The 22030-nt window shown below is 47.0% G+C and overlaps 2 protein-coding genes and 2 non-coding genes across 4 annotated transcripts; 2 read left to right on the top strand and 2 right to left on the bottom strand.

Moving 5' to 3' along the window:
• Window positions 1-5260: 5260 nt before the first annotated feature.
• On the bottom strand, window positions 5261-5421 carry LOC127311050 (U1 spliceosomal RNA). The gene has a single exon (XR_007857541.1). It is a non-coding gene; the product is annotated as a U1 spliceosomal RNA (small nuclear RNA).
• Window positions 5422-6171: 750 nt separating this feature from the next.
• On the top strand, window positions 6172-14792 carry LOC127305632 (FBD-associated F-box protein At3g49020-like). The gene is made up of 4 exons (XM_051336137.2): window positions 6172-6805; window positions 13622-13881; window positions 13955-14110; window positions 14265-14792. The coding sequence occupies exons 1-4, from the start codon at window positions 6172-6174 to the stop codon at window positions 14658-14660; spliced, it is 1446 nt and encodes a 481-aa protein (XP_051192097.1). The 3' UTR covers window positions 14661-14792.
• On the top strand, window positions 8367-9911 carry LOC139832186 (uncharacterized). Its single transcript, XM_071821830.1, has 2 exons — window positions 8367-9594; window positions 9702-9911. The coding sequence occupies exons 1-2, from the start codon at window positions 8697-8699 to the stop codon at window positions 9746-9748; spliced, it is 945 nt and encodes a 314-aa protein (XP_071677931.1). The 5' UTR covers window positions 8367-8696; the 3' UTR covers window positions 9749-9911.
• A 1526-nt stretch (window positions 14793-16318) lies between the features above and the next one.
• Window positions 16319-16478, bottom strand: LOC127311062 (U1 spliceosomal RNA). The gene has a single exon (XR_007857553.1). It is a non-coding gene; the product is annotated as a U1 spliceosomal RNA (small nuclear RNA).
• Window positions 16479-22030: the final 5552 nt, after the last annotated feature.

Here is a 22030-nt window from a genome sequence, read left to right as displayed (position 1 = left end):
TCCTGATATATTTATATGTAATGTGTATCGTGTTGGTGATGGCTCTTTGGGAGCATATATGGATCAGTGTAGAAGATTAGGGTTTTGGGTGCAAGCGGAATACATTGATCAGTGCACCTTGGCACGTATATATGGTTACATGATGCGGGCCTCTACCTCAACTATAAAGGAACTAGGAGGTGGGCCGAGTACACAATATACACGTACACAATATATTCAAGACCCCCCCCCCCCCCCTCCGCAGTCGAAGCGTCGCCAGAGACACAGAGACTGGAACGAAACTCCTCAAATGTAGAAGTCGGCAATCCCTTAGTCATCACATCGGCAAACTGTTGCGCAGTCGGAACATGAAGAACCCTAGTCCGTTCGAGAGCAACCTGTTCGCCTACGAAGTGAATGTCAAGCTCAATGTGCTTTGTCCGGCGATGATGAACGGGGTTGGCGGAGAGATATACAGCCGAAACGTTGTCACAGTAGACAACCGTAGCGCGGGACACACCGTGATGCAACTCCTGAAGCAGCTGTCGGAGCCATGTGCACTAGGCAACTGCGTTGGCCACAGCTCGGTACTCAGCCTCCGCGCTAGAGCGCGACACGGTAGGCTGTCGTTTCGACGACCACGAAACGAGTGAGGGACCGAGGTAGACGCAGTAGTCAGAAGTAGAGCGCCGGGTGTCGGGGCATCCAGCCCCGTCAGCATCCGAATAGGCCACCATCTCCATAGAGGGGGACGCTGTGAGGGTGAGTCCAAGGTGCGTCGCCACGGATATAGCGGAGAATCCGTTTGACGAGCGTTCAATGGGAATCACGAGGAGCGTGCATATGGAGACACACCTGCTGAACAACATACTACAAGTATGGGCGAGTGAGCGTCAGGTACTGAAGAGCGCCAACTATAGACCTGTAGAACGGAGCATCAGAAGCTGGGGAACCGTCTAGAGCCGAAACCTTGGCCATCGTGTCCATAGGAGTAGCGACAAGGTGACAGTTGAGCATACCGACACGCTCAAGTAACTCATGAGCATACTTCTGCTGATGAAGAAAGAAGCCATCAGGGCGCCGTGTGACCTCAATGCCAAGGAAGTAATGAAGAGCTCCCAGATCCTTGATGGCAAACTCGTCACGGAGCCGGAGAGTAAGCTGCTGAAAGAGAGCTATAGAGGAAGCTGTGAGGATGATGTCGTCGACATACAGGAGCAAGTAGGCAGTCATGTCGCCATGGTGATAGATGAACAGCGAAGCATCCGAGCGAGTGACACAGAAGCCCATGGTCTGCAGAAAGCTGATGATCCACCGGTACCAGGCGCGAGGGGCTTGCTTGAGGCCGTAGAGCGACCGAGATAGCAAGCACACATGTCTAGGATGAGAAGCGTCGACAAAGCCAGCGGGTTGCTCACAATAGGCCTGCTCAGTAAGGTGACCATGAAGAAACGCATTAGAGACATCCATCTGATGAACTGGCTAGCCACGAGAGACTGCGAGCTGCAGAACGGTGCGAATCATGCCCGGTTTAACAACCGGCGCAAAGGTCTCGGTGAAGTCGACGCCAGCGCGCTGACGAAAACCACGGACCACCCATCGAGCCTTGTAGCGCTCAAGGGTGCCATCGTAGTGAGTCTTGTGCCGAAAGACCCACTTGTCACTGATGACATTGGCGCGCGGTGGCCGAGGAACCAGTGTCCAAGTGCGGTTCCACTGTAGGGCGACGAACTCATCCTGCATCGCGGCGAGCCAGTGAGGATCCCGAAGAGCCGCCCGTACGGAGGCAGGAATCGGAGAGGGCGCGGACATGGATGCCGCGAGGAGATACTCGGCGCTGGAGTATCTCAGACTCGGGCGATGGACGCCGGTCCGAGACCGCGTCGTAGGAGCGACGGCCGGTGCCGACGTAGCAGGAGCCCCGGCCACGCCAGGGACCGAGGGGGCGGGCGACGCCGCAGTCGGTGAAGGCGTCGCAGCGGGCAGCATGTCGGACTCCGAGTCGGAGTCGGAGTTGGACTCCAGGTGGCCTGGCGGCGAGGGGGCGCGACCAGAGAGGGTCGCAGCGCGTCCCGAGGCGCATGCGGCGCCAAAGCCAGGGGCGGTCCAAGGCTGGACCAGCCGGCGGGCTAGGTCCGAGAGCCGTCCATGCTGGACGGCGAGGCGAGTACCGGCGGTGAAGTAATGGCGGCGGGTACCTGCTGAAAAGGAAACTGCATCTCATCAAAGTAAACGTGTCGCGACGTGAAGACGCGATGGGAGACGAGATCATAACAGCGATATCCTTTGGTGTTGGGTGGGTAGCCGAGGAAGACACAGGCTAGCGAGGTGCAAGCTTATGAGGCGCGGTAGCGGCGATGCTAGGATAGCAGAGACAGCCGAAGATGCGAAGCTCGTCATAAGAAGGTGGTGCACTGAAGAGAAGATGATGAGGAGCAAAGTTGCCGCGGGTGCGACACGGGCGAATGTTAAGAAGAAGAGAGGTTGTAGAGAGCGCGTCAGGCCAAAAACGGGGAGGCATGTGGGCATGAAAGAGGAGCGTGCGAACACAGTCATTAAGAGTGCGGACCACGCGTAGGCGGCTGCTGCGCCTGGGGCTGCTGCTGCTGTTGCTGACCCCCACGGCGACGACCCCCGCGGCGACGGTTGTTGGTGTTGGCGGGTTGGGCCGGTGGCGGCGCCTGCTGGTAGGCCGGCGGGTGGGGGAAACCTGGCGGAGGGCGAGCGACGAGGGGCGCCGGTCCGGCTCGGGTGCCGGTGGTGAGGGCGGTGTGCGTCGCGCGAGCCCGCACCATCCGCAGCCGGCGCTCCTCGAGCTTGAGGTACGCCACGAACTTGGGGAAGGTGGGGTCCGGGAGGAGGGTGAGGTTGGAGGCGGCGTTCCCGTAGTCCTCGTGCAGGCCGGCGGTGAAGGTGGTGATGAGCAGCTCGTCGCCGATGGGCTCGCCGAGATCGCGGAGCTCGTCCGCAATCTTTTTGAGGCGCATGCAGTATTCGTCGATGGAGGAGTCGAGCTGGTGGCACCCGTAGAACTCGCCATGAAGGAGGACCTTGCGCTGAAGTTTGTTGTCGGTTAAGAGACTGTTGAGCTTGGTCCAGACGACGCGGGCGTCGTCCTCGTTGGCCACCACCGTGTGGAAGAGGTCAGTGGAGATGGTAAGGTAGAACCAACGGATGATGGTGGCGTCGATGATCATCCACTCCTCGTCGTTGACCATGAGACGGGAGTCCACGGAGCCGTCGACGTGGCTGTGAAGAAGGAACTCGCGAAACACGAGGGAGAAGTACCGCTTCCAAGGAGAGTAGGACGCGGTGGTCTCGCTGAGGGTCACCGGGACGCGATCGGCGATGTTGAGGTCGCGGATGAGGGCCATGTCCGGGCCGGCAAAGGGGTTGCTGCCGGAGGAGAGGGAGGAGGCCGGGGACTGCATGGCAGTGTCGAGGTGGAGAGGCGCGCGGCGGGGCGGTGACTCGAGGGGAGGCGGCGGCGGCGGCTAGGTTAGGAATCATGGGAGGAATCTGATACCATGTAGAAGACTAGGGTTTTTGGTGCAAGCGGAATACATCGATCGGTGCACCTTGGCACGTATATATGGTTACATGATGCGGGCCTCTACCTCAACTATACAAGGAACTAGGAGGTGGGCCGAGTACAATATACACGTACACAATATATTCAACAATCAGGAAGATGAAGAAACTCGGGTGTCATTTTTACTGAATTTTTCCCGTTCTGAATGGTTGTTTTCTGCATAACTGCGTCTCAGCAAGCAAACATCTAAACCAATTGATAAAACAAGTTTTACATCACGATTTTCAGCAAGTAGTCTGGTTTTGTGTACTCACCAAGAAGCCACCTGGATCTTTGACCCATTGTTCTGTATTTTTTTCCATGGTTGACATTTGTCCTCGAAATAGGCTTTCGCCCCGCTATATTAATGTAGCAACCAAGATACAACAAATTTGCTGGGACCGCAGCACAACCAAGCCCAATCAAAAAACACAAAGAAAGATAAGAGAAACAAATGCCAACTACGGCTGAACGACGAACACGAAGACAACTCGCAACCGCTGCGCCCTCTGGAAAAGTACCACCACGCTCATTTGTCGACATTTGTCGTGGCTCAATAACCGATGCTCCCTCCGCCCATGTTTAGAAAATCTCCAGCGAAGCGGAGCTCATAATTTTACGCTAACTGGGTGACTGCATTTTGGAAATATGTAAAAGAAATAGTACAAACAAGTCATGAATCCAGTAATTCGGTAACTCTAAAAAAATATTTTAATAAGAAGAAAGAAGGCATGTGTTAAAGAAAAGGATTCTTCATGTGTGTCGAAATTAAGGTTCTCTTATTTAAAATTAAATATTCATGTGCTCCAAATAAATGTCCATGGTCATAGAAAGAAATTCATATATTCTAAAGAATGAAAAAAATGTGTATAATACTTAAATAAAATCAAAATGCTATAACAAAGCGTAATGGCAATGTTCAATACCCGGTGCAGTGCTACATGATAATAAATATATTGTATATGCAGATATTATTTAACTTGGTTTGCAATTTTGTGGACATCGACGCAGCGATATACTCCAATGTGACATACCTAAAAGCACCTGACAGAGAGGCTTGACAGTTTTAAGTTATAGATATTTGGTGGTCGTTCCGTTGTAAATTCAGATGTAGTATCTGTGTTTGTAACATTCTTGGTGCCATTGAACAGGGCGCCCATTAAACTTTACTGGTAGAGCTTTTTTTGAATGGTTACTTCTAGAGCTTCAAAGAGATTCTAACAATTGAAGCCATAGCCTGTACTGTTTTGAGTCTGTAAAGCATGAGGGTTGCTATTTTGTTCAACTCCAGTCATGTACTTTGGGGTCAAGTCCACTAGCATACGTATCATTGCGCGTTGGTTTGTATTGCGGAGTACATTGTGCATGTTATGGATAGAGAGTAATAGATTAGTTACTGAGAGCATGCACACCAGTTTGAAATTTGGATTGACAAAATATTTTCCGCACACAAGTTTGAAACTTGATTAGCAAAAAAAGTATCTACGTAGCTAATAATTCCTCGGGGGATATTGGAACTACAGCTACATTTAAAAACAATGTAGGAAACGTGTTTAAACGGGTTCAGGAGCGACATCTACGGATGCAGGAACAGACAGAGGAGCATATCCGCGTTCAGTCCGCAAACGATTCTCAAACTATGGACTGAAACTTAATTTTCAGGATTAGGCCAGGAGCTTTCCAGGACCAAAATTTAATTTTTGAGGATTGGCAGGGCCCGCGCGAACGCGTACCCCCTCTACCACAAATTATGACGTCCACTCTCCCACTTGGGGAGATGGTAGACCAACGCGATCACCAAGTGCAATGTGATCCATTGATCTAGGCCACAACCCTTCATGATCGGCTGTTGACCCCGTCCAGGTAAGTATGTTGCAAGGTTGGCCAAGGGTCTCATTATATAGCGAGCACCCACCCCTGCTACCTCTTCCGTTGGCGAGGTGGTACTAAACAAACCAGAGCGCTCGTTGCTGCAGGAGCCGCGGGTGCTGCGCTCGTTCGTGGGCCTATTCCCCGGTGGACTTCGGAGTCCTGATGGCCTCCCTTTGGTACGGCCCAGTTGTTTTCCGCAGGCTGGCCGAAGGGATTTCAGGAGTCCTCGTTCATCTCAAAAAAAAAGGAGTCCTTGTCGTTTTGAGTTCCCAGGTTGCCATCAAAGGCTCTGAATATCTGCCGAACCCACGAGTCATCAAGTGCATCTCCCTCTACGTGCATTGGCAGAGCTACGTGCGATCCATGGAGGTGAGTTCCTTGCCCTCTCCTTCCTTCCTCTGAATGTCTTTTTCTCCAAGACAATTACTCCCTCTAGATAGTAGATACCCTCAGTACGAAACCAGTGATGAAAATTCAATCCTTCATTCAGACTGAAACAAAAAATGGTTCTTCGAGTCCACCAAAGTTTACTTTTTGGTGAAATAAAACGAGATAGAATAGAAGTAGCTGCATCTTACTGACGGTAGAAAATTTGTACCGTCTTGAACTAAATCAAAGCTGCAACTTTGTCGCAGCAGAAAAATCTTAGTATCAGCACTGTGGCACTAGACAAATTGCATCTACCTTTGAGACTATCAGTATTGCATCTTGAGAAAAGATAATCAACTCTGATTCGTTTCCCATGCCAAATGCAGAGAGGCAATGTAGATGATCGTCTCAGCAACTTGCCCAATGACATTCTGGTCAACATTCTTGACCGGCTCAATGTCCGCGACGCCGCAAGGACCAGTGTCCTATCCAGACGGTGGATCCAGCTTCCTGCCACGATGTCGCAGCTTACAATAACCGCTCAGGACTTTTGCCGCCCAAGAACTAGCATGTCTGATGATGAGTTGCGTCGGATCAATGCAGCCGTGGCTGAAGCGACAAAGAGCATATTGGCACGCCGGGATCCGGGTGGATGCACCATCCGCCTCTTGAGCACGACATTCTTCTTGAGAGATGATACCCCAATATCTGTTGGGCGTGCCGTTGGCAATGCCATGGCTACACATGAGATTGAGAAAGCCGAATTCACAGTTTTAACAGAGAAGCTAAGCGTAGAGTTCCCTATTGATGATATGCTCAACTATGGGAGACAGTTTGTGTCATTTTTTAACGAGTGTCCCAATGCATTTGCTGGTCTGACACGCCTCCACCTGGAGAAATTGAGATTTTCTGAATCTGACTTCGTATCGAACATCCTCGGCACTTGCAAGCAGTTAAAATGTTTAAGTTTTATCAGTTGCGACACAGAGGATTGGATAACGCTCCAAGTTGAACATGAACTGTTGGTTGACCTGTCAGGTTTAAGAGACAAAAACGTTCTAGTCAAATAACGTCAGGTTTAGAGATAAACATTGACAAAAACGTTCTAGTCAAATAACGTTAAGGAGGAGGCCCACGAACCAACGTTCGTGACCAACTCGTTCGCATCTCACGCGCCCTGATCGGGGGCACCAAAACCAACTCGATGGTTTGGTCCCCTGTCGCATGCGCCATATAAAAGGGGGGAAGCCTGGCTGCTATCGATCACGCTAGTTTTGACGATCAGATCGCTGCTTTCCCCACAACTCCTAAAGCCCTACCGATCTAGGGAGGCGCAGAACGACGGGAAGACCAGCCTACACCCCGGCGGTGCCAGGGCAGTGCCGCTGGAGACCTGAGGGGATCAGGAGGATCCCTAGATCATCAACGACCTCTCTGCTTCACGCCTGCAACGAGCAGGCGACGATGGCAACTCCTGCAATGCGTAATGCATCCCTAAACCTCTCTGATTATGATCATTAGGTGTTCTAGTGGCTATTGTTCACGATCTGGTGTTACTCTTGAAGTATTAGGCCTAACAATGGTATCAGATGCCTAGTACTGCTAGCACTAGAACCCTAGTAGTGATCTAAGATCACGTTTTTTGTATAAAGATCATGTTTTTAGGCAGTTTATGTTCATGATTAAGCCTCAGATTAGAACGAATCCCTTTTATGTTGCATGATTAGATGATGTATGAACCCTAATTTGTTGTTCCCCAATTTCTGAGAAAGAAATTGCAAGATTCGGAGAATAAAATCTCACCTAATGCCGCCGGGTCACTGCCTATCCCTCCGGGGGCCGTCGGAGCAGCTGCTGCTCCGGCGAGGGCAGAGATCCCGCGCCGCCGTTCCTCCCGACGGAGGAGTGTGCGGGTTGACGCGCGGTAACGCGCGGAATGGACGAACCCGCCGGTGGCCATCGCGCCGCCAGCCTCTGTCGTCGCCTAACGGCTACCGGCCTCGCCGGTGAGCACCCCCACTCACAGACGCGCAAGCAAACGGCGCCAGTAGCCACGCTCGACGGAGGAGCGCGCCGGACATAGTCCGTCGCACGCTGCTCCGGCGAGCGCAGCCACCGCGCCGGGATGATGAAGGCGAGGCTCGCACGCCTCGCGCGCAGACCCCCTGGCCACAACGCGCGCCTCGCGCCGCCGGTTTTGGGCGCCTCGGGCGTGGTCGCCGCGCGCGCCGTCGGGCGTGGTCGCCCCGCGCGCCGCCGGGCTTGGTCGCCTCGCGCCGCCAGGCGTGGCCGCGTCTCCGTCGGGTGCGGGAATTTTGGGGGAGACAGTTTTTTTAGGGTTAGGGTTTCCGTCGCCCTCGGCTGTTTTTGTTCTGGCCGCGATCAATCTCGGCCGTCCGATCGCATGGACGGTCCGGATCGACGCGGGGAAGGTTGACAGGCCGGGGCCCTTCTGGGCTGAATCAGAGACTGGGCTTCGGCCCAGGTTGTCGACGGTCCAGAATTTTCTGGGCTGGCGAATTTTCTCTGTTTTACTTATGTTTTCTGTTTTTCTTTTCAGTGCCCTTTTATGTTAGTTAACTAATGTTTTATGCACTGTAAAAAACAGAAAATAATTACCTATAAAATATGATCAGAAAACATGTTATTGTTCTGGAAAGAAATAAACCAACGAGATTTTCTTGTCTAGAATATTTAATATGTTTTTAATGTTGAATAATCAAATTAAACATCAAATATGTTGTTCCTTAAATGATCTAAAGTTGATGTTTATTTTGAGAATGTTATGGCTGCAAAATAATTCTGACCAACGTTGTATTATTTCTGCAAGTCAACCCCCTAATGTTGTTCTAATTCATGTCATTTCTGCCCAACGGTGTTTGACATAGAATGAGAAATTTATGGCATGTTTGTTTTATATGCATGCAATTTTACTAATGAATGTCCATGTCAAATTTCAGCTTCCGCTGCGATGCGTTATGATGCTGTCGAGCAGTTGACCGGCAGCAACTTTCCTCGTTGGAAGAACTCTATTGAGCTATGTTTGGCTTTCAACGAGTTTGATTATGCCTTAAGGGAGGATAAGCCCGTGGCGCCAGTTGCTGGTGCCACGGGGTATGATGAACTAAAGAAAACTTATGACTCCAAGATGGAGAAGTGGGACAAATCCAATCACGTTGCAATGCTCGTGATGAATTCTTCCATTTCACCTGAGATTATTGGGGCTCTCCCCAAGAAAGATACTGCTAAGGAATTTATGGAAGCCTTGGAGGAGCAATTCAAAGGCTCTGAAAAGGTTTATGCTCATGAGCTTTTTCACAAGCTACTTGGCAAGTATAAAAATGATGGTGATGTTAGGGGACACATACTGAGAATGATAAATGCTTCAAATAAACTGAAGCACCTAAAGTGTGAGCTCAGTGACAACCTCCTTATCATCATGATCTTGGAGTCCCTCCCTGAAGAGTTCGATCAGTTCAAGATCAACTACAATTCCATGAAGGAGAAGTGGACACTTGCTGAGATATCCCCTCGGATTGTCCAGGAAGAAGAAAGAATGATGAGGCAGAACAAGGATCAGGCTTTTCATGTTGGCTCCTCAAAGAGAAAGCATGACGGGTCAGGCCCTTCAAAGTCGCCAAAGAAAACCTTCAAGAAGGAAATGCCAAAGTTTAAAGGAAAGGAAAAGGAAAAGGATAATGGACAGTCTTCAGAGCCTACTGATAATGTGTGTTTCTTTTGTAAGAAGGAAGGCCATTACAGAAAGGACTGTCATGAATACCTCAAGTGGATGATGAAGAAAGGTACAGATGAAATCACTTTTGTTGATGAAATGTTATATACTGATTTCTCTTGTACATCATGGTGGATTGATTCAGGTGCAACTGCTCACGTTGTTAATTCTATGCAGGGATTAAATTTGATCCAAACCGTAACAAGCGGGGCAAGACGACTTAGAGTTGCAAATGGAGTTGAAGTTGATGTTGAAGCTGTTGGGTCACTCACCTTGGAGCTCCACACCGGCTTTCACCTTCATTTAAATAATGTTCTTTATGTACCTACTTTAAGTAGGAATTTGATTTCAGTTTCTTGTCTCGATGATAACATGTTTGAGTGCAAGTTTGGTAACAAACAAATTTTTTTAAATTATTGTAATAAAGATGTTGGCCTCGGTGTCAGACGAGGCAAACTATATATGTTATCTATGAATGATTATGTTTTGCATGTGAGTAATGTTTCAAATGTTGAGAAGAAATGGAAGGGTACTAGCACTTCTTCGAAATTGTGGCACTGTCGTTTAGGCCACATTTCGAGGGGGAGAATGGAAAGACTTATTAAAAATGATGTACTCCTCCCATTAGACTTCTCTGATGCGGACAAATGTGTTGATTGCATCAAAGGTAAATATGCAAAAACAATTAAGAAAGGAGCGGTAAGAGCCACGAGTGTCCTCGAACTCATACATACTGACATATGCGGACCTCTTAATGTTAAGTCTATAGATGGTTTTGATTCGTTCATCACCTTCACAGACGACTTTTCCCGTTATGGGTACATTTACCCTATACGTGATCGATCGGAAGCTTTGGACAAATTTAAAGTGTTGAAAGCCGAAGTTGAGAACCAACTGAATGCAAAAATTAAAGTTGTACGATCTGATCGCGGGGGAGAGTATTACGGTAGGCACGCTCCTTATGGGCAAATTCCAGGACCTTTTGCTAAGTTCCTAGCTGAGAATGGAATTGTTGCCCATTATTCAATGCCTGGTGAACCTCAACAAAATGGTGTGGCTGAGCGCCGCAATCGCACGCTTTTGGATATGGTGCGTAGCATGCTCAGTCATGCAAGTTTGCCGGTAAGCCTATGGATGGAGGCATTGAAGACGGCTGCACATATTTTAAATCTTGCTCCCACTAAGTCAGCACCGAACACACCTCACGAGATGTGGACGGGAAAGAAACCGAGCTTGAACTATTTACGTGTGTGGGGCTGTCCTGCTGAAGCTAGAATTTTCAATCCACAACTTAAGAAGTTAGACCCAAAAACGGTTAGTTGTTTCTTCGTCGGATACCCGCACAGGGGAAAGGGATATCGTTTATATTGCCCCGGTCATACCACTAAGTACGTGGAGACCCGGCAAGCGGTATTTTTTGAGGATAATGAAGTTAATAAAATAAGGAAGATCGATCTTGAGGAAAAGCGGGTGTGTGCTCCATCCCCGATTATCCAAAAGGTCGTTCTACCAATGCAGAGGAGAATCACTTCTAATGTTGAGACCGAACCTCACAGTTCTGGTCCTCAACCTGATGGTGATCCTGAAACTAATGATAACGCAAATCCAGAAGGTGAAGAAAATCACCAGTCGGATAATGAAGAAGATCCTCATAATAATAATGCCCCTCCACCACCATCGCCTGTGAGAAGATCACATCGAGAAAGAAGAAAAGCCATCTCAGATGATTATATCACCTACATGAGTGAGGATGTAGATGATATAGGAAAGGTGGAGGATCCAACCTCATACAAGGAGGCCATTAAGAGTTTGAATTCGTCTAAGTGACAAATCGCCATGGAAGACGAGTTGAAATCTATGAGCTCAAATGATGTTTGGGGCCTAGTAGAAGTTCCTAATGACGCCAAAAGAGTAGGCTCCAAATGGATCTACAAAACTAAGTACGACCCCAAAGGGAACATCGAAAGGTTCAAAGCTAGACTTGTGGCAAAAGGTTTCACACAGAGAGAAGGAATCGATTATAATGAGACTTTCTCTCCTGTGTCATCTAAAGATTCTTTTAGGATCGTCATGGCTCTGGTAGCTCATTTCGACCTAGAATTGCATCAAATGGACGTTAAGACGGCATTTCTAAATGGCGACCTTGATGAAGACGTGTACATGACTCAACCGGAAGGTTTTGTTGTGGAAGGAAAGGAACATTTAGCATGTCGTCTGAAGAAATCCATCTATGGCTTGAAGCAAGCTTCAAGACAGTGGTACCTCAAGTTCGATAAGATTATTAGAACTTTTGGTTTTACTGAAAATGTTAAGGACAACTGCATTTATGTTAAGTTTAAGGGCAATAGGTTCACAATATTAGTCCTGTATGTGGATGACATATTATTGGCATGCAGTGATAAGGATATGCTGCACGAGACCAAGAATTTTCTGTCTTCCAATTTTGATATGAAAGATCTCGGTGAAGCTTCATATGTCCTCGGCATTGAGATTCATCGAGATAGGTCTAAAGGTGTGTTGGGACTATCACAAAAGGCATACTTTGAGCGAGTACTAAAGAAATTCAATATGCATAAGTGCTCTGGCTCACCTGCCCCAGTAGTCAAGGGCGATAAGTTTGGGACATTTCAATGTCCGAGGAACCAAATTGAAACTGATCAGATGAAGTCGGTTCCTTATGCTTCAGTTGTCGGAAGCATCATGTATGCACAAGTTTGTACACGCCCTGATTTGGCTTTTATAACCGGGATGCTTGGCAGATTCCAATCAAATCCAGGACTAGACCACTGGAAGGCCGCAAAGAAAGTCTTGCGTTATATGCAAGAGACAAAAGGGTACATGCTTACGTACAGAAGGTCTGATAACCTACAAGTTGTTGGTTATTCAGATTCTGATCATGCCGGTTGTGTGGATAGTAAGAAATCCACGTCAGGTTATGTATTCACACTTGCCGGAGGAGCTATATCGTGGAAAAGCTCCAAACAAACTATAGTTGCTTCATCTACGATGCAAGCAGAGTTTATAGCATGTTACGAGGCCACTGGGCAGGCTGTATGGCTAAAGAATTTCATTCCCGGACTTAAAGTGGTCGACAGCATTTCAAAACCACTTCTATTGTACTGCGATAATGAACCCGCAGTTTTCTATGCGAATAACAACAAGTCAAGTGATGCTGCCAAACACATTGACATTAAGTATCATGTTGTGATGCATAGGATCCAGGATCAAACAACTAAGGTTAAGCATATAAGTACGACTCGTATGCTTGCGGATCCGCTAACGAAAGGCTTACCACCCAGAATCTTTCGTGAGCATGTTGCCGGCATGGGATTACTGGAAGCCTTATGATTCTGGAATAAAGGGACCATAATAAGAACCACTCCCAATAAGTATTATGTTATCCATTTCAAGATAGGCTGGTATGCCATAAGTGTTGAGGTTCAATAGCATTTCATTGGTTGTTGTAACACCTCACTTTGGTTTATTATTACTATGGAGAATGGGCAAATGATGTTAAACCTAACGATCAAGGGGGAGAATGTTGGTTGACCTGTCAGGTTTAAGAGACAAAAACGTTCTAGTCAAATAACGTCAGGTTTAGAGATAAACATTGACAAAAACGTTCTAGTCAAATAACGTTAAGGAGGAGGCCCACGAACCAACGTTCGTGACCAACTCGTTTGCATCTCACGCGCCCTGATCGGGGGCACCAAAACCAACTCGATGGTTTGGTCCCCTGTCGCCTGCGCCATATAAAAGGGGGGAAGCCTGGCTGCTATCGATCACGCTAGTTTTGACGATCAGATCGCTGCTTTCCCCACAACTCCTAAAGCCCTACCGATCTAGGGAGGCGCAGAACGACGGGAAGACCAGCCTACACCCCGGCGGTGCCAGGGCAGTGCCGCTGGAGACCTGAGGGGATCAGGAGGATCCCCAGATCATCAACGACCTCTCTGCTTCACGCCTGCAACGAGCAGGCGACGATGGCAACTCCTGCAATGCGTAATGCATCCCTAAACCTCTCTGATTATGATCATTAGGTGTTCTAGTGGCTATTGTTCACGATCTGGTGTTACTCTTGAAGTATTAGGCCTAACATGAACAACTCAGTGAGCTCAGTATCTTCGATTGCCAATTTGACGAGGTTGAACTCAAGTGGCTTCCAAAACTCGCTCGAGCAAACTTTGAGTATTGGATAAATTTCGCTGAACCACCACTGTCATTTGGTCATGTCCCATTGCTCGAGGTTGTGAGTCTTTCAAATATTGCTATTAGTTCGCACAAAATGGTCAAGTTAAGTACGTTACTCTTTGAGACCTCTGTACGAGACCTGAGATTGGGGTTTAGATGCGAAAAGGTAAGTCACGGTGATTGCTTTGTTCTGTCTTCGCTTGTTATCTACCAATCCCATAATGTGTTTATTATTGCAGATTTGGGTTCAACCAGAGTGTTGGACCAGACAGCTGGCGTATGTGTTCCACCAATTAAGGATTGTCAATCTAGTCGAAATTCCTGAAGGCTGTGATCTCACCTGGACAATGTTCATTCTGGAAGGTGCGCCATCCCTGGAGGAGCTCTACATGACGGTATGTTCACACCTAAAGCTTGTTCGAGTCTTTTCGGTTTGAGCGGTTGCTCTATTATTTCTGCGCACGTGCTTTCACTTGGAGTACAGATGTCTTTGCGGCAAAATTAACCTATGCCATTGACCAATGTTTTGTGGGTGGCATGCAAATGCAGGTAATGGATCATCATTGTGCAATGCAGATGGATAAGGAGAAGAGGAGGGAAGCTTTGTACAGCGAGAAGAAGGGTGTAGAGTGGAAATCAACTACATCAAATTTCAAGCACCACAGTCTTACAAACCTCATCATGTTCTGCTTTCAGTCTGATGACCACATGGTGCGCCATGTCAGGCGTGTCTTGGAAGCAGCGGTGAATCTGAAGGATGTGTACCTGTATGATAGAGTGCCATGTAGAAAGTGCGAAGACGTGAAGTCGAAAAGGTTTCCGCGGACAAAGAAGCACAGGTGTTTGTTAAAGAATCGAATGACGCTGTGCGTCATGTCACTTGCCGTTATTCACTTCCTGAGCCCTTGCAGAATGAGGGCTGATCATAATGCAAGGATACTGTAGTTTTCTCATCACCGAAATTCTTTGTGTGCCTGAAAAGTTAGTTGGAATATTTTTTTTTCTATATCAGTGGGCAAATGATCGTAAGGTACGACTTGTGCCAGGTTTTCTTGTTTGATCTGTTTTTGCAACTGCAACACCTTGTACAATTGAAATCAGTTGAAAGCAATTGTGGCACTATCGTGAATCACTGCATGAATTAAAGAACTGATTACTCCAGCAAGTAAAATTTTCAGCCAAGTTTGTAGAGTTATATTTGATTTTCCTGATATATTTATATGTAATGTGTATCGTGTTGGTGATGGCTTTTGAGAGCATATATGGATCAGGAAGAAGTAACTCGCGGGTGCCATTTTACTGAATTCTTCCGATTTTGGATGGTTGTTTTCTGCATAACTGCATCTCAGCAAGCAAACATCTAAACCAATTGATAACACAAGTTTGACATCACGATTTGCAGCAAGTACTCTGGTTTTGTGTATTCACCAAGAAGCCATTTGGATCTTTGACCCATTGTTCTGCATTTGTTTTCATGGTCAGACATTTGTCGTGGCTCTTTAACCAATGCTCCCTCCGCCCATGTTTAGAAAGTCTCCAGCAAAGCGTAGCTCATAATTTTTTTTTTTTTTGACAGGAATAGCTCATAATTTCTAATTGCGTGACTGCATTTTGGAAATATGTAAAAAAATATAGAAGAATCCAATAATTCATTAATTCTAAAAACTATTTTAATAAGAAGGAAGAAGGCATGTGTTAAAGAAAATAATTCTTCATGTGTGTCGAAATAAAGGTTCTCTTATTTGAAATTAAATATTCATGTGCTCCAAATAAATGGCCATGGTCATTGAAAGAAATTCATATATTCAAAAGAATAAAAAAAAATGTGGTATAATAGTTAAATAAAATCAAATTACTACTATTTACAAAGTGCAATGTCAATGTTCACGTATCTTTAAAATGACTAGTTCAATACCCGGTGCGGTGCTACATGATAATAAATATATTGTATATGCAGATATTATTTAACTTGGTTTGCAATTTTGTGGACATGGACGGAGCAATATACTCCAATGTGACATACCTAAAAGCACCTGACTTAGAGCGGCTTGACAGTTTAAGTTATAGGTATCTGGTGGTCGTTCCGCTGTAAATTGAGATGTAGTATTTGTGTTTGTAACATTCTTGGTGCCACCGCACAGGGTGCTGATTAAACCTACTGCTAGAGCTTCAAAGAGATTCTAACAGGTGAAGCCATAGTCTGTACTGTTTTGAGTCTGTAAAGAAACAAACTCCAGCGGTGTACTATAGGCTATTGCGGAGTATATTGTGCATGTTATGAAGAGAGAGTAATAGAAAGATTTGCACATATATGATCTGCACACCAGTTTGAAACTTGGATTGACAAAATATTTTCTGCACACAACAGTTTGAAACTTGATTAGCAAAAGCATTCTCTTCGTAGCTTAATTCCTCACGGGATATGCAAGTACAAATGAAACAATGTAGAGAAAGGCGTTTAAACTGGTCAGTGATGCAGACGAGCTATATTACCGCCGACAGTCAGCAAAGGACAAAACTTCCCTCAAACTAGGGACTGAAAAGTAATTTTCATGACTAGGCCTGGAGATTACAAGGACCAAATTTTAATTTTCAGGAATTAGCAGGGGCCGCGCGGACGCGTACCCCCTCTACCACAAATTACGACGTCCACTCTCCCACTTGGGGAGATGGTAGACCAACGCGATCACCAAGTGCAATGTGACCCATTGATCTAGGCCACGGCCCTTCTTGATCGGCCGTCGACCCCGTCCAGGTAAGTATGTTGCAAGGTTGGCCAAGGGTCTCATTATATAGCCTCCCGTCCAAGCGCTTTCATCCTCGCTTGGCGAGGTGGGACTAAACGAGAGCGCTGCGGACGCGGAGTCGCGGGCGTGGGGTGCTGCGCCATGGGCCTGTTTCCTGGTGGAGTTCGGTCGGGGTGTAGTGGGCTCCCGTCGCGACGGCCCATTTATTGTATGCAACGTCTAGTACGCGTCGTTGGCAGGAAAACAAGGCAGGCTGTTTTCGTAGGAGCTTTAAGATTTAACGACTGTTGTTTCAAAAAAAAAAGAATTAACGACTGTTACAGGAACCCCTCGACAAAATTTAACGTCGATGCTTAGAGGGATGTGTGATTGCTTATCTTTATTTTTGGAAATATGTATGACTCATCTCATTCTGCTTCCAAGCCCGGCCACGTCTTTGCACGTGCACACGTACGGTACTGTGCAAATTAACAACCAGATTACAGCACGAAGCAGATCCGTGTCATCGTTCTGGCCGGCAACCGTCCATAGAACAAACACATCACAAGTGTCCGGCCGAGTGGTGATCTCGTCTCGTGCCATCTCATGTCGCCACATGCGAGTCCCACGTTAGGGCCATCTTCATCAAATTACACAGCCCCGTCATCTGCATGTTACGGTGCGATCAGCTCCTCACATGGTGCCAAAGAACATACGGTGCGATAATGAACTGCGAGCCTGGTCGAGTAGGTGTCCTGATCATGCACTCGGGTGAGTGATTGCTTGGAAACTTGGAATGAAACAAAAGCCTGGCTCTGCCGCCTCCTTGTTCGCGATCGAGTTGCCGTGACCGTCACCATCGACACCACGTCCTTATGCATGGCGTGGCGAGACCATTTTAGTAAGGGTGTAAGTGGAAGCGGGCAACCCGTGGCACCATTTAAGTGGGCGCCCACAAGCAACCATTGAAATTATGTGGGCTAAGTGGGATCTCCCATGAGAATCATTTCGTCCCGCATTAGGTAAACTGTGTGGCACGATCGCCCGCGATGATAAGGCGATAGGCAGCAGGGTCTCCGTGTAAAACGTAATTGAAGGGAACTGCTCAACACCTAATGGGGTGTGGCTATCTCATATATATATAGGGGTACACAAAGGTGTACAATACAATATACAACATATACAGAAGCTATGTATAATACAGTCTAGGGATTTCTATTTTCGTGCCCTCGGTTCCTTAGTTGTACTCAGTTTTCCCCAGCCCCTTAGTTTTTCCTCACTTTTCCCCAAGTCCTTGTTTGAAACCCGCAGAAGGCAGCTCAGACGGCAGGATTCCCGTTAAGTTGACCGCTCCGTTCTGACGTGTGGGGCCGCGTCGTGTGGGCCCGCGTCGCGTGGGGCTGGTAGAAAGGGACCGCGTGGGACAGGACGAGATTGCGTTTGGTTGCACGTGAGCAGGAGCTGGGTTTTGTCTCTCTCGGCCATTGGCATTTCCCTTTTAAGAGTACCTTTTCTGCCTCCTTCTCTCTGCCTTTTTTCACATAATTAGTATCAAATCTAGAGAAGCTTGCATTTCTGTCTTTCTTCAATTATTATTTGTGCCTTTTGGCCCTGGTTGTTTTCCCAATATGGCAGCAAATCTAGTAGGGAGCCCAATCTAGTACTCCATCTGGTCCATATGTATGTAGTTAAATCTAGAAGCAAATCTACAGGGAATGTACGATAAATTCACAAGGTCATATAGTAGAATAGGGATAGATAATATAGATAATAAGCTGCATTCAGCAGCCAAACATAGTAGGGTTCGAGGTTCTTCACAGCGACAAAGCACCATCATACTAACAACATAACAACGAGGGATCCCTAACTAACAACAAAGGGATCCCAACAACAAAATGGAGGAGGCAAGCAGAAGACACGTCCAGACTCCGCCTACCCCATCTGCCTCTGCCTCCACTTGTTGCTCCCCTTGGGAGCCTTGGGCTTGAGCGGAGGCATGCGCCCGCCGGAGATCTCCACCCGCTGGATGCTGCGGAGGTGCATGCCGAGCGCCAAGTGCTTGGCGCGGAAGGAGTTGGGGTTCACCGACGCGCCGACCTTGGGGTTGGTGTGGCCGATGTTCTCGGCATGCGTGAGGACGCAGCTTGAAGTCGGTCGCCGAGCCTCCTAGTGCGAAGGGGCACTGTAGACACCCTTGGCGACGTCGAGGTAGGAGACATCTTGGCCGACCTGCAGCCTCCGCAGCACTGGCGAGTCTTGACGTCATGGTGCTCGTCGTCGCTTGCCGACGTCGCTGCTGCACAGCTGATCCATATCAAACGGGAATTTATTAGTGAATGAGTTGCAAACGTGCATGATAACAAAGTTAGGAAAACAGAGGCAGCCTCGGTTAGAGTGGACACGATTATATGTCTACAGGACGGTGTAAGCGAACCAAAGCTCATGCACAACAGATTTGTACACGTAAATGGTTCGCTGAACCCTCCTGTAAAAATCTGTGCCCACCGATTCATCATAGGCAAAGAAACAGATTCCAGATCCGAACTTGAACACATTCCGGATTATTTGCAAAATTAAACGGTTGATATCTTTTGATTCGTGCATAAAATAACCGATTGAGATCCTATGATTACTTGCATAAATTAACTGATTGAGATCCCATTATTACTTGCATAAATTAACCGAACGGCCGAAACCCAAATCTTGAACGAAATCAAGGAGGGATCAAAGCAAAATGGAATAAAATCGGCGCAAATATTAGCCCAATACTCATCCATCCACAGATCCATCTACACCAAAGCACAAATAGGGTTCAAAAAGGAATGGGGAACAAAAAGGAAGCAAACCGTAGTTATTACCTCGTTCCATGGGTCCTCTATGGAGGTGTCGTAGCGGTTCGGGGCGGGACGTACGGCACCGGCTCGTAGGGGTCCCATCCGGTGGGATCTGACCGCGACCGGCGGCAGCAGCCTCCGATGCACCGGCGGAGGCGGCGGCGACGTCCGTTGAGGGGACGGCGGCGACGTCCGTTGAGGGGACGGCGTCGAAGAGGGAGGCGTCGCGCTTGGAGCCGACGGCGCCGTGGACGATGGGATTGGCATTCTCCTTGTCCATCTCGCCGGCAGAGGAGAGGGAGAGGGAGAGGGTTTTTTGCTTTGGAGAAGATGATGGGACGTGAGAGAGGCGGCGTTGCGTAGGCGAGTGAGTGAGAGATAGTGGGAGGAGGCGTCTATAAAGGCTAGTGGTGGTTAATGCGACCCGCGTCCTACGCGTCCACCGCCGCACGTCCGCACGTCTTGGACTTCGCAATGCGCCACGCGTCCACGATTGCACGTCTTCGACTTCGCACCGCGACCGGCGTCTACGCGTCAAATATTGCACGTCTTTCATTTCTCGCACCGCAACACGCGTCCTCGAGTCTAACCCTGAAAATTTAGATATACTCAGTTATAACCTCGAGCATTATACTAGCATTTTTTGTGTGCTCGGTTTTCCCCTTGAGTGCTAGTACCGGCTAGTGCAATATGCTCGATTTTACCCTCAAGTAGCTGGTCAATGACAGGTCAACAAATGGGATTAACTAGTTAAATGAGTCATTTAATGTGCAAAAATTCCGAAAAATAGTGGCACATACTCATGGAGTCTTTACCACAAATTTCCAGTTCTCAAAACATAGATAAGTCATAGATAAATCAAGTTTTACCACAAATTGCCACTTCTCAAAGGCCTTCTCAAATCACCTAGTAGCTATGAAGGTGCATGGTTTTCCACAATAAGCCCTTCCCAAAACAGCTTTCCCCAAAACATACTTTGTCTAAATGAGGCCACAATTCTCACACTCATGTATATTTGTATTGCAAATAGTTTGAGATAGGCCAAGATGGGTTTTATTCTACAAAACACGCATTTTTCATTTTTTAAATCTCATATTTGAATCCCTTAGTCTGTTTATTACATAGGTGCCCTTGGTTTCTTGATACTACTCGGTTTTGCCCTCTCCCTCCACAAATTCTCTCACACGTGCAACATTGCCCTGATTGGTCTAGCCCATGTCACGCGGATCGTGCCCGCCGACCGTTGATCGTATGATCTAACGGGCAGGATAACCCCTCCCTCTCTCTGTCGGCGGTTACCTTCCACTCTCTAAGTTTGCTAAATGGCGGTTTTCTGTATTTATTTTCACGCGCTAAAAATTATAAACTCTTTTAGGCATTACTTTTCACGCAAAAAATGATAAACCATCACCGATTTGTTGTAGCCATAAATTTTCACGCAAAAAATGATAAACCGTCACCGATTTGTTGTAGCCATTAATTTTCACGAAAATCCCAAATGATAAACCATCACCGATTTGTTGTAGCCATTACTTTTCACGCAAAAAATGATAGACCATCACCGATTTCTTGTAGCCATTACTATTCACGGTAAAAATGATAAACGAACCAATCTATCTATCTCTCGTATTTGAAGTTTGGAAGGGTTCACCATCTAGTTATGTTAACTTTCGAGGTTTTGATCTGAAAACAAATGGGTATTATAAAGGGAAATAAAAGTTCAAAAAATGTAAAACGAAACAATCTACCTATCTTTGTATAGAAGATCGTGCTGTATGATTTTTGAGGTCATTTAGAGAAGGTAGAAAAAATCCCTTTTGAGAAGGTCGAAAAAACCTAACTTGTTACAAAAGCTGGTTTCAAGGTGAGACCTAACCAAATTTGGCATACATTATGCCATATCTATAACAACAAGGAATATCTAAAAGGGAAAGTTTCACAAAATTTGAAATTTATGGCGAAAATGATGCCATACATGATCTTGTTTTTCGAGGTTTTGACCTGAAAATCAATTGGATATTATAAAGGGAAATAAAAAGTTCAAAAAATATAAAACGAAACAATCTATCTATCTATGTATATAAGATCAGCTGTATGAAATTTGAGGTCATTTAGAGGAGGTAGAATATATCTCCTTTTTAGAAAAGCTGGTTTCATGAGACGAAACGGCATGCGTTTAAGCAAAGTGATTTTTTCGAACATCTCCAAATGATCCCAAATTTGCCATACATGATGCCATACGTGTAACAACAAGGAACCCTATCTAAAAAGTGTCAAAAAAGTTTGCCCAACCGTATAGCTCTATCAAAAAGAACCTCACCATGGCGCTAGTCTAATTTTGGGCTTACTTACAAACTTTCGTTACCTAACCTTCAACACGAAACTTGTTTCAAATCACTTTTGGCGTACAAGAAACAAATCCCTCCTTGATTCGAGCACCACAGCCTCCAAACTTTGCCGATGCCGATATCGGCATGGTCAGAACGGCTATGCTCGACGCCACTGCTAGGTCACCGTCGGGATATGCACCCTCAATCCCGTCCCCTCATTCGATCACTGACACACCAGAGATACCACCGAGGCCAATGCCGAACGTACATGCTGATGCCAATGCCGAACATGCATCCACGCCGATGTGGGCACGGCCACGCCGCCCCGCTATGTTGGACGCCACAGACCACCGCGAGGTCTTTCCCTTCGCCACCACACTCTTCTAGCACCCATCTATACACGCCAGAAAGGAGAGACACTAGTT

Source organism: Lolium perenne, chromosome 6 (genome assembly GCF_019359855.2).
Source record: "Lolium perenne isolate Kyuss_39 chromosome 6, Kyuss_2.0, whole genome shotgun sequence".
Lineage (NCBI taxonomy): Eukaryota > Viridiplantae > Streptophyta > Magnoliopsida > Poales > Poaceae > Lolium > Lolium perenne.
This window is presented reverse-complemented; position numbering and strand designations above follow the sequence as displayed.

Coding starts and splice junctions, on each gene's coding strand:
- LOC127305632 (XM_051336137.2), top strand. CDS start 6,172: ATGCAGAGAGGCAATGTAGATGATCGTCTCAGCAACTTGCCCAATGAC. Junction 6,806..13,621: donor GATAACGCTCCAAGTTGAAC/ATGAACTGTTGG, acceptor ATTAGGCCTAAC/ATGAACAACTCAGTGAGCTC. Junction 14,111..14,264: donor TGGAGGAGCTCTACATGACG/GTATGTTCACAC, acceptor ATGCAAATGCAG/GTAATGGATCATCATTGTGC.
- LOC139832186 (XM_071821830.1), top strand. CDS start 8,697: ATGTTTGTTTTATATGCATGCAATTTTACTAATGAATGTCCATGTCAA. Junction 9,595..9,701: donor CAAGTGGATGATGAAGAAAG/GTACAGATGAAA, acceptor AATTCTATGCAG/GGATTAAATTTGATCCAAAC.